This window comes from Haliotis cracherodii, unplaced genomic scaffold (genome assembly GCF_022045235.1).
Source record: "Haliotis cracherodii isolate W230 unplaced genomic scaffold, xgHalCrac1.p SCAF_6, whole genome shotgun sequence".
NCBI classification, from domain to species: Eukaryota; Metazoa; Mollusca; class Gastropoda; order Lepetellida; family Haliotidae; genus Haliotis; species Haliotis cracherodii.
In genome coordinates, this window is record NW_027266319.1 from 26,990,408 (window position 1) to 27,006,036 (window position 15,629).

Genomic DNA, 15,629 nt, shown 5'->3' on the forward strand with positions numbered 1-15,629 from the left:
CTATAACAGACGCACGACATGCATTTTCGGGAAGAGATTAAACATCATTCCTCTGAATAGGACTTGTTAATCGGGGATGATAACAGATAAATTGTTTAATCAGTGGTAAAGATTTAGGTTCAATATTTTAACATGAGAGGAAGTCGGCCTTGATTTGTGGTGGTTTGTTTATCTATAGGTTCCCAGTGCACGTGGTTATTGGGGGTATATAAGGGATGGGCCTAGGATTCTAACCAGAAACAGTTCGACACGGTACCACAGAAGTCGCATGTCTGCCTGTTCCGCTTCCCAACTCCGCTGTCCGTCGTTCAACTGACAGAGCAAGGTTATTTAAATATTTTCACTGCTTTCTAATACTAGAATGTGATTCTGCATTTTATAGTATAATTCTACAGAGTACATTGCCAAATTTAAGATCATTATTGTAATGTTTTTAATTGTTTTTCTTTTGATTGTTGGATAAAAAGGATGAGAGTTTTTTTCAAATTCCACTGGACAATTCAACATATTGGAACATTCCGTTTTTTATTCTCGCACAACACAGTGATAATCATAGAACGCATTGTTGTTCTGTATAATCCCGAATCTCCTCCAAACTAAGGTATACGATAATTTACTTAAAATATTGCGTTTAAAACAAACAGGCTTGCGTTGATTTTATCCGATCCTATCACAAACGGGTATCGGCGGTAAAAACTTTTATTTTTATTTTTAACAAACCGGCAAAGTTATATTGGTACCCCGACATATATAAATATATGCCGATAACGTTGTTTTATCGCTGTTAAAATAATCTTTGTAACTAATTTCATTCTTACTTTAAATTTACTTTGTGTGTTTAGAAAGTTTTCACAACTGTTCCCGCAAATGATGGTTCTTTAATTTTCCTTAAAACTAAAAACTAAAAGAATCGTCGCGCATGCGCACAGTCCCAGACAAAATGATTGTTAATACCATATTGCCTTACCTACCTAAACAAATTACACCATGCCGGTTTAAATTCAGAATGTTCAGAAATCACCCGTTCTCTCGACTCTCTTGAGTATGTCAGATTATAATTATTCGACGGATACTGTTTTAGTTTTTGCCCTTATGGAACATATTGTAACACCCCCCCCCCCCCCCCCCCCCTACACACACACACACACACACACATTTGTTTTATTTTCACAAACGGTGCTCGTGCCACTATTTATCGAAAACTGTTCCAATAATGTACACTCCGGTCTTACAGAACTGATTGTTTTTCAGTGAGTACTTGTCCCGCAAGCCTACATGTTGCGGCACTGTAATTGGATGGTATTGCTGACAAAACTATCTTGGTTCAAATCTGTTTGAAATTAGCTATTAAATAGTTGTAAAATCGAAATCGCTGTATCCGACACACACAGTTCGTGAGGGAACAAATACCATATTGTTTAATGACACCTTGGGTGTGAATAAAATTTCAAGCTGTGAAATAATCGCTTCCGAAAATCTCACAACTTTTCTCAAGACTGCAAGTATTGAAATGGTTCACCTCGTTGTATAATCAGTATTTCAACCAGCTTGGTGGGATTCCGTCAGCACAGTGGTAAAACAACATGGGTTTATCAACCGTTATATCTGTAATTATTTCTACCCAGCAAGGTTTGATTATTCTAAAGAAATATAAAAAAAAAATGGTTCTGAATTCGTTCAGACGTGGTTATTAAGCCATATTCTGCCCAACGTCCCGCTGGAAGACGCGAGCACGACACCCCCTTAGCTGGCTAACACCTCGCTTGGTCGTCTATGAGTCTCACAGCAGTTCCATCGATTTGTTTCAGAGTGTTAGGGAACACAGGTTTGCAGCAATCTGTTCCCCCTAAACTGGCGTTAATTGAAGATGATTAAGTATTAAACTTGCTCTTATTTTGGTTTAGTAATCCTATGATTCCCTCCTTAAGATGCACCGGATTGTATATATTGCTGTCAGGCGAAGATACATTGTGTCATTAAGGAGGGAAACCATTGTCCCAAAGTAACTTTTATATCCTTTTATGACTTAACTGTTTCGGGAGCCTCCCTCGTGATCGGTCTTTGTCCGGTGGTGACTATCTTCTCGGACGTCAAGCCGACAAAAGGACGCACAAGTCTGCTCTAATAAGACAAATTATCGGATCTGAAATTGTCCTTATTGTTGTACAACAATGACATATAACGTTTCTTACACCCGTAAGAGCGCCGCCGGGTATTGGGACTCGGCGGGTTGCGTCTCCTGCAGCAGTTCAAATGTTTCCTGGTCATCCCACCAGAAACTGGGGTGGTACTAATTCGTCACACAGAGCTGTATACTAGAAGGGGTGGGTTCACAAGTTATAGTTGATGCCCGGCCAACCCCACATGTCTCTTTCTTTGGCACCAACATACAACATGTGTAGCCTTTCATGAATTTTTTTTCTTAAAAACTTATAGTGATGACGAATAATCAATAAAGCACTTTGATCAAGCAAAAACTATTTTGAAACATATCCAGTTTAAACCCGTCCTTTCTTTATGCTCGGCCCGATGCCATGTTGTTTTATAGAGGACAACAGCTTTTCCTTGTGAATACGAACATCAAGAACACAGAAACTATAATTATATAATGAAAATTCCCAAATTTAATAATAATTTCCGTATGGTTTAAATGCTGCTGGTGTTAAATGACATTAGAAAAGTAAAGCCAAGTCCCTTTTTATTAATTATTCCATCGTAACTAAATTTATCTTTAAATTATTAAAATACACGTAGGTCACGTGCCGGTTGTAGATGAATGTTAAGGTTGCGTTATGTTAACAATTGTCTTCGGTTCTGTTTTACACGACACACATCCTGCACCTGCAGTACCCAATTTGAATCAGTTAAAGTCTAACAGCCGTTGTTGATGAACGTTTGATCCTTATATGTACCTTTGATCTGGTACGTCCAGGTAAACTCATGTCAACAAACTGTTGCCAAAACGTTCGGAGCATTGTTGTTGTATTTATCGCCAGTTATATATTGTTTAATGTTGAAGTTTGACAGCCTGTTAACAGGAAGTTAATCATTTGTCGTTTCTGGTTCGAGGTTTTCATGGTTTCCATTTTGTTTTAAACCTTTACAATGATTCTCGGTGTAGTGGTAACAGGAGAGAGAGATATGGTAGCATGTGTCGCAGCTTCTAAAGGGGTTTCAATCGAACTCTAATCTTTCATCGTGCAAAAACAAACGCTCTCGTCGAATTAACACCGTGTGATCGCTGAAGCGACATATAATTCACTCAAACGTGTTTATTCTCAAACAGATTATTAAATCAGGCTTAAGTTTTTCCTTAGACCTATGTACCATAATCCTTCATTTTCACCACAGAAGAGTTCGAACTAACGACTTGACAAAGGAAACATGTTCCCTTTGAGGCTTATTCACGTAACATTTTACTGCAATACTGGTAATTGCTTCAACGAACCCTCTGATCTGACCGCGGCAGAAAAAGGTGATGAGTCGATGAGAGGCTTTTGAGAAGGGTGTCAATTTCGGAATGTCCCATACACCACGGACAAAAGGAAATACACGATCGCCTCTGGCCTTGGTCATTTCTTGGCACGTGTAGTCAATCTGTGTCCTTAATCGTTCGCTCCGGAGTGGAGGATCGCCTTCTGGTTCCTGTGCTAAGTAGATAACACCCTGTCTTAATCCCCTGTAAGTAGCATCGGGAACATCTTGCATCAGTGTCTCCTCCCCACCTCTTCGCTGATAGATGTCACGCTGATTGTAAGAGGTAACACGATTTTTAAGAGGTAAACACGATTCACTCATCTCATAGATTTCATATTTCATATATGTCTGTCTAAAGTTTGCGGAAGCCTTAAAAATCCATTTGGTTTTTGGTTATCTTAAAATTTCTATATATCATCTTGAAATTTCAACTTAGTGTCTTGAAATTTCAAGAATAAAATAAATAAGCAGATGGCTCTAAAAGGATTCCGTAAATGTTGATAACATGTACATAATTGAATAATTTCACATGCGACTTTATTGGTTATTTTGTTAGATTATCTGCATCAGCTATGAAACAGAATATGTGTATTTCTTCTAGTGTCTTTATATTTACAGTTTCCGTAGATTTGTAATAACCATTTAATAACAAATGTTTTCACTGGTAATACATTGATATGTTTCTGCAGACCATGATGCTTTAAGGTTATAATGGCAGTATAGGCAAATAGGTATCACATTATCGTAGCTGTTTTTACCGAAGTAATATTAAGTCAAGGTGTGGTTTGGTAACGGGGGTTTGTTTGGGGGCTTGCTTCTTTGTATCGAAGGGGTGGTCAGGTAGCGGTTAAAGCGTTCGCTCGTACCGCCGAAGACCTGGGTTCGATTCCCGACATGGGTACAATTTGTGAAGCCCATTTCTAATGTCCCCAGTCGTGATGTTGCTGGAATATTGCTAAAAGCGGCGTTAAACCACTCACTCTTTGTATCGAGTTTCGTCACGTTTCCGTATATGTTAGCAGTGAAAGACGCGTGCACACCATAATCAAGTCTTTACGGCAGAAATGCTGACAGGCCACATGCCTACAGAGCAATTGTGTGGAGGGTAGATGTACAGAAATCATTTTAATTGTTTATATCGGTTGTTATATCATTTCTTACGTTTGCTTGTTTGTTTATTAGTTGTTTGTTGTTGTACGCCACACTCAGCATTATTCCAGCTTGGTCGTCATCTCTTAAATTTATTACATGACATATATATGCAGCTAAGGACTTCAATACATTGATATTTACTGACGACATAAATTCATTATAGATAAAGCTATTTTGAGATTGATATAATGTCACCAGATATATACAACGTAGACTTTGATACAAGGACTATAATCTTGTATAAAATTTGTTAATTTTATTTGATCAATTTAATAACAGGATTTAAAACGGTTGTGATAAATTACTTCAAACTATTCATCCATGCTCTGTGCATGGGAAAACATACCCGAAACAAGTTTCCAATCATTATAATGACGTGTTTCCTTAAAGCTTTACACGAAAAGGATACCAGTTTTGTATTGATTATTGATCAAATCACATCACCGTTGCCTCTAATGCTGATCAAACAACACCACCGTTGATATCTTCTTTAAGAATATATACTTTAAGAATATCATATGATATTCGTGTGTGTTTTGGTTAAAAAAAACCTGTTTCTGTTATTATTATATGTTTATCATTATCATATACCCAAGCTCCGTGAGCGTATCGGGTAGCCGGTGATTCATATACCCAAACAGTGTACGCGATTATGTATATGTACCTCAGCTCACATACATACACATGACAATGCACGAGGTACATGACAGACACTGATCTCCACAACAATACCTTCACTACTGTAGCGTGCAGAATAACACTGTATGTGACAAAATATAAAACTTGCACTGAGTAAACTCCTAAAAAATGCACCCGTTTACCAAAGACATTATCGTCAACTAAAACTCGCATTTATATGCAACAGCGTATAGAAAACGCTTGTTTGTAACGCGGCTACCCGTGCATGTGTGAGTAACGATATCTGATAAGGTATTTATATTCGCTCCGAGTTTGAACTTAACCTAGTCATGTGCCCAATGTCTAAGTGCTATCGGTCTATCTACATGTACATATTTCCCATCAACATCGTACAAGCTCACAAGGATGTGGGGGATCAGAGTGGTACTTGGAGCCGCCTCGCTGCGCGTTAAATCCACCCGTTTTATAAGCTCGGGAATGCACCTATAGCTCCTAACGCTGTGAACTAGACCCTTAGAATCGTTCAGGCAGTTACAGCAGCAGCTAGGTATGGACCAAAGGGCCTGCTTTAACCGTTTAGAGTCTGATTTTCGCATGATTATTTTACTTAATTCCCCTTGTTTTTGTTTCAGGTGAAGAGACGTAAATCCTACAACTGTGGAGTCGCCAGGAACCATGCCCCATACAGGTGAAGTTTGGTTCCTTAAACTTTTTGACAATTATCTGGGTGCTGTTGTACAAGACAACCTTAGTGCTACCCAAGCCTATATGTTAACATGTGGGAGTTGCGATCACCAGAAAACGGCACCCTGGGACCGTTGAGAGCAACTTTTCATAGGGATATTTTGTATATTTCCACGCTAGACAAAATTGTTTCTCGTAATATGTCAAGTCTATTTAACTATATCTGACATACCGCTATCAAAAGTTGGGTAGTATATTTTGCATTTATTAACCTGTTGTCCACGTTGTGAATTGAGTCTGTTTTATACCTCAAACTTGGACACAAATACATTTCACTCTTCTGGTGGTATAAAAAGCTAGGCTTTACTTGGGATTAGGTCAGACGGAAAGGGTGATATATGCAAGTCACTTTTCCTCCCATTTGTTGTATTTGGTGAAGTCAACTTTTAATTGTTACATTTCACCTTGACGTCAAATATTTGACACTACTGTTTCACGTTTGTTACAATAATTGATTGAAAATGTGTGATTACAATGTTTCATAGTGAATCATTCATGTAATTGTCATCACTATTTTGCCTTTTCTGTGGATATTTGACGGCTTGTTCTCCAGCGTTTACGTTTTGGATTTGTAATAAGTTTTCTTTTTCCGATTTATCACACGTTCTATTGTAACATGTTCCACTGCCAGCAGATATTGTAACATTACTTGGAGATGCAAGTCGCCATATAACACGATCTTTTCATGTAAAACACGGTCTTCATATTGCGAGATTCTTCCAATGTCATCAGATACATGCGTTCATGTACATCTTATCATAACAGTAGAACTACATGTCAGTCGCATTACGTGTCGCTCCGATTCTCTTTTTCCATCTGTTTCCATATTCTTGTCACAGTACCATGTATCATCACGATTGTGTCAATAAGTGAGATTGTCGAAATAATTGTCATGTCATCATTATTCTTTGAATATCCCACTGATTACCATTTCCACGTTACTCAGAGGCGCCAATGTAACCTTCGTGTTAATTGGTCGCTCGTCACGCCGAATATCCGTGTTCAACTCCCTATACGTGTACACTATGTGACGTCGTTTCTTGGCGTCAACGCTGAAACAATTGAGATACTTCTTTACATGCGACTTAAACACTCATTCGCCCACTTTTTCATATTTAATTGTTCTATAAACACATTGAAACTTCTACACGTTACAACATGTCTTTAACTATTCCCGTCATAAAACAGCACGTCGCTCTCGCTGCAAAGGAAATTACGAGATTGTATCAGCTACACATTGAACGATGACTTAACTATGCGAAATTCCCCCGTCCATCTGTCACTTGAGTAGGTAGCTTCTTATATAGCATTTGTACTGTACAATGCAGCACTGAACAACAGAATTCACACAGACACACCAAACAAAACAGAACAATGCGCTTCCTCATTATCCCCGCGCAGAGACGAACGCCATCATGGCTAATGTACCGGCGCACTGTGTTCTCCTGAATTGGCCATCGCGAAGTAAGAGGGGTTAACACTGCGTTATTCACGCACACCTTTGATCACAGAGTAAAAATCACACCCATAGTTGCTATAATACTAGATGGTATTTTAACCAGCAAATGCAGAAAATTTCTCAATTGGTCTGCTCCCTACAATTACACCAAGCACACCGCAGTAACATTCGTGCTTATTGTATATGCCCAGGAAGGCGCGCATGGTTATTAAAACGAACTCGTCGAAGTGTAAGTCTGAGAAATTAAAAGACATATGATTGTGTCGCGGACAAACGACAGGCGGGTATAAGGGAAGATTGAGACCTATTGAGTGCCGCGTGTTTATGGGCGTAAAACGACGCTCATAGTAGGTCTTACATCTCTCGCTTCATTAAGACATCCTCCGCCGTTGCTCATTCAATACCACCGGTTTCAAGCTGTGAGTTTGTTGAATACGATTCTATAAAATACCTTTCCATAGAAAGTCCGGTGCTGCAAAAGCTTGTTCCCTATGTCGAATGAACGGCGATTTACGGCTTCATTTACCTAGGCAGTCATACGTAATCGACATATATTATTTAAGGTCAGGGTAAAATATTTTTATTATTTGTGTGGGCGATGCTGCTCCTTTCAGACCAGCATAAAATGTCTTCTTAAGTAGTTGGGGCCCACAAAACATCCACGTTTGGGGTTAGATTCAAATATGTTTTTTTCAAAAAACCCATTCGCTAGTCTTGACAGATCTAGGATGTTTTATAATCAGTGATAACTACCAGATGAAAATACCACTCTCTACGATCGATGGCGATGGCTGTGTCAGATGGGAACCGTGTGTCGAAAGAAGACTAATCATTTGTCTCAAACGGAACCTTCAGCACATCGTTGTGATGTTGCACACAGGTATTCAAGTGAATGCTAGCTATCATGTTGCTCACAAATGTGGAAGCAGTGTGTGACGGGAGCTGTTTGACGTTTTATGCTCGCTAGAGGGAAAACTGTTAAATCTATATTAAACAATGTCATTTTGATGGAATATAACTTTTGAACATTTAATGCACCTATGTTCTTCATTTAATTACCTAGTTAATGTTTACCCTTCAGGCCAGACAGGGGTTAATCAACTGGGAGGGGTCTTCGTGAACGGCCGTCCACTTCCTGACCATGTACGACGACGCATCGTGGAACTAGCTCAGATGGGCGTTAGGCCGTGCGACATATCTCGCCAGCTTCTTGTGTCCCATGGGTGTGTCAGCAAGATCCTCACAAGATACTACGAGACGGGTTCCATCAAGCCCGGATCTATTGGAGGTAGCAAGCCCAAGGTGCGGGTAACTCTAATCTATTTCTAATCGTATCGGGGCGGTCGGGTAGCACAGTGGTTAAAGCGTTCGCTGGTCACGACAAAGACCCGGGTTCGATTCCCGACATGGGTACAATGTGTGAAGCCTATTTCTGGTGTCCCCCGCCGTGATATTGCTGGAATATTGCTAAAAGCGGCGTTAAACCATACTCACCCACTCACTCTAATCGTATAGTCACGTTTCTACTGTTGGAAACGAAACACTGAACATGTTTAAATATAGTCGTTTAGAGAGTGTGGGTTCGAATCCTGGATCGGACCCAACCCGAAAAGTACTAGAATTTGTACTTCACTAAGAAAATGTTATCCCAAACATAACATTTGTTACATTTGGCCACTTTCTAAAAGGCATTGTGTATTCAAAGACATGAGTTAATTAATTTCTCATTGACGTCTCAAGTCATTTAGCGACTCCATCCATTCTATCCTTGAAAACATTATCCGTTCAGATACTGTCATATATGTTTTCTACATTCATAATGTATTACAACCAGTGGACACACCTATCCATGGATCTTCAGCAAACCATGCTGGTCCTGAAAGGCGACTACCGGTATCGGATGGTCAGGCTCGCTGAACTGGTTGATGCATGACATCGTATCCAAATTGTGTAGTTCGATGCTCATAATGTCAATATCTTGATTGTCGATTCGATTATTTACAGACTGACTGTCATATATAATATAGCTGAGTTTGACGTTAAACGACACGCAAAGTCAACCTGTGATGTATATTAATTGCCCCTGTCCCTCCACAGCAAGTGGCCACACCTCTGGTGGTGAGGAAGATCCTGGAGCTAAAACAGCAGAACCCTTCCATCTTCGCCTGGGAGATCCGCGACCAGCTGCTGGCACAGAGAGTCTGTGACGACACCACCATCCCCAGCGTCAGCTCCATCAACAGAATACTCCGCAACGCCAACGCCTGTGCCTCCGACCAGTCTCCCTTCGCCATGGACCTGGCCACCAGGTTCTCCCCAGCCTGCTCCCCCGCCCCGATGCCCTATGTGTCCATGCCGTCCTACCCCGGGGCGTGGTACCCCCTACCCATACCCGGGCTCTCCTACCCTCGCCTGGTCCAGCCTCTGGGGGGTGAGGCAGCTGGCAAGCTGGGGGAGAGGGATGAAGAGAAGGAGAGAGAGAAAGAAAGAGACATCGAGAGAGCGTTGGGAATCAAAAGGAAAGCGGAAGACAAGGTTAAAGGTTAGTAGAGTAATTTCGATCATCTCAACAAACCAAAACCTGACAAAAATATAATTATAGTCTTAATAGGAATATTACGCTGATTTTAACTCTAGCTGTAAAAAATGTGACGAAGTAACAATCGATTTCAATGTAAGTGCTAAGCAACAATTGTACGTCAGGAACACCACATAAAATTACAGGGTTAATTCTTTTCTGAAAATTGTTCTTAATGCCCACCAGGAGCGCCTGAATATAATAGTGAATTCATAATAAATCTTTCATTTGATAGGGCACCTTATTTGTTCTAAAGTACAATGGTTTTTCATCAAGATGGATTATTTTCCCGGCCCCCAGGTGATAAAATACTTGTTACTTTCGAAAGACTTCAGCTAAAGTACAGGGGGTATATTATCTACTCGGGATAATATAAAATAATAATTTCAAAACCTTTCTCCATATCATTTTTAAAATAAGTTAATAAATATTTAGAAAATGAAACATAAAAATATTCAAAGACAGCTTTTTTCAGGTTGTTCCTAATGGTCTCAAGGCACACCTTATGACATAATAATTAAATTTGCATTATAGCTACTTTTGATAATGTTACAGTAAGAGCATCAATGTTTTCATTACAGGCCCTTATTAATTTTAACAAGGACTCCTTTAAACGAAGAAATCTGCACCTTATGGCAGATACCGGCAAAAGTGTCCGTTTTTTCTATTTTATGAAAAGTACAAAAAAGTCAACTGGGTATATTGTACGGTAAAGAAGCAGCGTGATGGTGACCCTAGAAGAGCACGTTATTGTATTTGCACATAGCTCCCACGTAAATATGCAAACGGCGTGCGCTAAAAAGAGAAAAGCTATACACAAAAGACTCTTTAAACGAAAGGGCGATAACATCAAATCATTTCTACGACAAAACTAAGTGATCAATCAAAACGTTCCCGATCCATCAAGCTAGTATTTCATTACATTATTAGAAATTAATAGACTTAAGGCTAATTTACTTATTAGTTTGACACGAAGCATACGCCTTAATTGAAATAAAACGCCTCATTGCTTTAAGTGAAATCCTAGCGAACGAAGCCGCGGCATATGGGAGAAGTAGCGGGTAGAGCCTCTCCAGACTAACGTGCTGGGGTTAGCAGATTGTTGACCATATTGTCGAATTAGGATGCAGGGGATCCTAAAGATCTTACAAGACGCCAAAAAACATGTTTTTCCCCTCAAAAGAGAAATATATTAAAGAAAGAGACGGAAGAAGAAAGCCGCCCTCCACCACCCTAATTCAGCCCGGGAAGGAATTGTTTCCAAATATGAATAAATCATAACAGTACATGTTCCTTTGGCGAACACCGAGAAACGGTTTTCAATGGATACTTGTTGGCTGTCATTGTACTGATGCCCGTCAGTGTTAAACATTATACCACCGGGCAGTTCGTCCTGAATATAGCCAGATCATAAATCCAGCCCTTGTCTCACACACGACCTATCACCCGCTTCTATTTGTCAGAGCGATCGTAAACAAACGTTCTTTAGAAATGTCGAAAAAGCTTTAAGTTGTTATTGATACAAGCAGATGGTAAAACCATGACTTTTTTAAAGTCCACCCACCCCTTCGCCTAAAATTAATCTATATCGCACCTGAAAACGGTCTTTTCTCAATGACTAGAAAACAATAGGGTATTTTTACCTGATTTTTATCAAATTGCTTATGAATATTTAAAGCTTTGTGACATGCTCTGACGAACCCCTAATATTGCCCTGTTGAGCTGTAACAGCGCTGGGTAAATCTGGGATTAATTAGCCAATTAATGAAGGAATCTTTATACTGATATTCAGCCGTGATGAATTCCCCTCAATGGCTAACACCCCCTCTATTGACTGGTCACAAATGATTTGTAGAGGTCGGACCTGAATGGCATGTTTCATTCAAATACCCTGGGTTCATGATTGAATTAAAACAACTAATTAGTGAACCTGTAGCAATCTTAATTAGCGACATCGATTGTTCATACGTTTCTTGAATTAAAGGGGTTTGTGGCATGTCAAATAAATTCAAGAAATTTATAATGAATCCATAAGGAGAAAATGACCCCAAAAGAAATTTCAAAATTGAATTAGTAATTTCGTTTATTATTCACACACATTCTATGGTAAAAAATGAAATAAAATACTTCATATGCGCAAAAAAAGAAACGAAAGGGATCACGGTTCATTGTGCACAGCACCATGCCTAGACACTGCTGCCGTGATCAAGTCAGGCAAACGCAATTTATGATAGTTTGTGACGCAATCTCATTAGATTTTAGTGTCTAATTAGAAAAAAAATGAAAACAATCACAGTAGAATATAAGAAGCAGATGGGTGCTAGTTTCACAAGAAATAACATATTTTGTTTTATTTATTATTATAACAAGAGCATTGATGATAGAAAATTAACATTAGACAAATATATATAATAACAGTACTGGTTATCTTTAGTCATGAATTCCAGTTTGTTGTTTATATTTGTATATGAGACAATAAAATCCGAAATTTAACGCCTCTTTAACAAAGGTAAACACAGAAAATACATGTTATTCCATTTCGGCATGTTTAGATTGATAGCAACATTCGATATTATTTACTACATAATATGCAAATAACTTCAGTATACTTTAATATACAACTGTGTGAGTGCTACCGGTAGGGAAAGACATGCTCACACATTTCTTGAACGCCTAGTGTCATAATTAATTTTCAGTGATCCATTCATACATTTTCACTGCTACTGGAATTTGTTTCGGCAGATAATCGAGACTGGTTAATATCTGGCGTTGACGTTATATATATTCATATATCATTGACTGTTCAGTATGTGTGTTATATACGTTCATATACCATAAGTATTCAGGTGGTTATAATTTTAATACAACGTTAATAGCTGACATCCCATCTACACGTCTCTAATTTTTCTATTTTTTCCAACACTGAACAAATGTATGAAATGTTTCATGAAATGTGTAAAACTGTCAACAGGCATTACATAAACTATGACAGAGAACAGGTTATATTAACGCAAAGATCATTATGGAAGCTTATAGAGAAAATAGATATAAATTCATAAAATTACTTGTTGAAAATGTAGATGATGTGACTAGCAAAAAAATCAAAACATGAGCCGCCTAAAAATTCACAGAAAGCTCGATGTTGATAGCTTGTAGTTGTGGATAAAGAATCACATATGGCGGACAACTAGTAATTACAAAGAAATAAAAAGTTGGGGCCGTGGGGTGGTTAAGGTCAGAATAATGTGGTTGTCAGTTAGAGAGCTGAAAAGAGCCCCCGGGAGATGAAGACGACACCGCAATCATACCAGCAGGTGCTTCAGCTCACAAACACAGGGCAGATTAGCGCTGTGAAAAGATCCAAATGTTTAGCCAAATGATTTGATCGTAAAGGTTATAAATAATTCAAACTGAGAAGCATATTGCTATTGTGATTGCAAGGTGTTGTAAATAAATGCTTGGGCGAGAGGTGGCCACAAAGCTATCGTCACTCGCTCCGGATGTAAGCTCGCGTGAGATCCCGTGAGACTGGACAGAAGACGTGATGTTGCACCGCGATAATTATACAGGTTTATTTATCATTTTAAGTACACGTAGTACACGCTAAGCAAAATGAGAAAAACGCAGAATAGTGTACACTAGAATTTAATCAGGAAATGGTCCTCTTAACTCAGGGTTACATGTGCACTGATGAGACGAAAGGCAACAAATAAATACATGTTTGTTGTTTATCGCCGCACTCAGCAATATTCCATCCAGCTAAATACATTATGTAGATGTAAGGACGAGAACCAAATTCAATGAACCCTTAATCATAATAAAAGTTATGATCACTATCATGACTGTTAGGCATTTTACGCGTTTTTAAAAAGCGATAAATGCATGTAGTGCTGGATCCGCATTGGTCTTAATGCAACTTTAAATATATATTTTGTCCTATTTGTGTCACACTCCTATCATCAATTGATGTTCAAAACAGCTGTAAATGTCACGAGTCAGGTGACCCCTACGCAACAGGCACTTGCACTGTTTATAATAAATGTTGACAGTTACATTTTCTTCTCTTCAGTTGAGGACAAACGACAGGAATCGGACGATGACGAAACACCTGTAAAGAAAAGACGGTTGGAAAAGTGTGAATCGGATTCTGAAGAAAATACACCGGTGTCTAGTTCCCGGACTTCAAGTAGCGAGACAGCGACGGTGAGCAAGCGAGAGAGAGACAATTCAACGCCTGCAAAGTGCACCTCAAGTCGGGCGGAGAGCAAATCGAAAACTTCCGAGGACTTATGCAGTGTGACTTCGCTCAGTAATTCAATCGGACTGTGTGCACGTGCGCCGATTTGCTTCTCACGAATGCTGCCGTATCCACTGATGCGTTCCAGCTTTTCACCCTACCCAACTCAACATCCGGGCGCCTCAATGGGCCTGTATCCACTACACGTGACTCCCATGCGCCCTGGTTTCAGTCACGTGCCAGCATCATGAAAATAACCACTTTGAACAAATAAAAAAACTCAGATCGTCGGTTCAAGTTGGCATCCTGAATGCGACAACTTGTGATTGATAGCCAAAGCAAACGGCTAACATCGCTGGTACCGCCGCTCGATCGCCTTCGAACTAAATGCCACTTGGTATCGTCACGCTAATGAACAGGAAGTGACGTGGTTGTCAACATACCAACAGAGGCCGCAGTGAAGGTCGGTGATAGTGCCAGATCGCCAGCAGAGATCTACCAAATGGACACACCCAGCAGTTCCCGATAGTTTGCTTTCTACAAGGACTGTTAGTGTTGAATTTGTATTTATTGAACGGAACTGTTTCCCAGAACGAAATATGTTTGTTGATTTCTGTCACACGTCTCTACTGCAATTGCATTTATTTAAACACTTACATGAAGTGCCCGCACTGGTTTGCATTAATCATATCTATACTTTAAGTGTGTAGTTACCAGATCTTCGAAGTGTAAATATTCCTTGCAAACTTTGCTAATTTATTTTGATTCGTATTTTGCTGTCGAAGCTTACGAAATAAAATGTTAAAGAATTATTTGATATTGTTTTTCTTTACTTATGACTCTATCAAGTATCACATTTTGTTTCAACGCAATCAGTTGAAAGGCCATAGTGTCACCGGATTTTCTGGTTCATCGATCGCTTGTTTACACGCCGCCGTCGCGTGGCAGGAGTATTGCTGTACGGCGTCAGGCAGCAAACACCTTATTTATAATGCAAATTGTTTGAGTGGCAGGTGCTATCCGCAGGGAAGGACATGTTAACTCTTTTAACGAACACCTGGTGTCATAACTGGTTTTCATTTATCCGTTCATATAATCTTCACTATTTTGCCTGTTTTGCCAATTGGGATCTGTTTCGTCGGATAATCGAAGTTGGTTATTCCCTGGCGTTGACGTTGTATATTTACGTACACCTGATAACCATTTTCACTTGACGGAAATAGCAGGGTGCACAACAGACTGGTGTTAATTCTTGGTGATATCATTTCGCGACAATCGGATCCGATTATGTCAGGCAAAGTTAAATGTTAAATAACTGACGTAATTATTTATGATGTGATAAG

At 39.4% G+C, this 15,629-nt stretch overlaps 1 protein-coding gene across 1 annotated transcript; it reads left to right on the top strand.

Moving 5' to 3' along the window:
- The first annotated feature begins 252 nt into the window (after positions 1-252).
- LOC139445971 (paired box protein Pax-5-like) lies at positions 253-14,537 on the top strand. The gene is made up of 5 exons (XM_071227220.1): positions 253-325; positions 5,901-5,956; positions 8,553-8,773; positions 9,569-10,013; positions 14,119-14,537. Exons 2-5 carry the CDS (start codon positions 5,944-5,946, stop codon positions 14,535-14,537), a joined length of 1,098 nt encoding a protein of 365 aa, XP_071083321.1. The 5' UTR covers positions 253-325; positions 5,901-5,943.
- The last annotated feature ends 1,092 nt before the right edge of the window (positions 14,538-15,629 follow it).

Excerpts from the sequence above, each read along its gene's own strand:
- LOC139445971 (XM_071227220.1), top strand. Across the intron at positions 8,774-9,568 it reads TTGGAGGTAGCAAGCCCAAG|CAAGTGGCCACACCTCTGGT; the intron begins GTGCGGGTAACT and ends GTCCCTCCACAG. Across the intron at positions 10,014-14,118 it reads AGCGGAAGACAAGGTTAAAG|TTGAGGACAAACGACAGGAA; the intron begins GTTAGTAGAGTA and ends TCTTCTCTTCAG.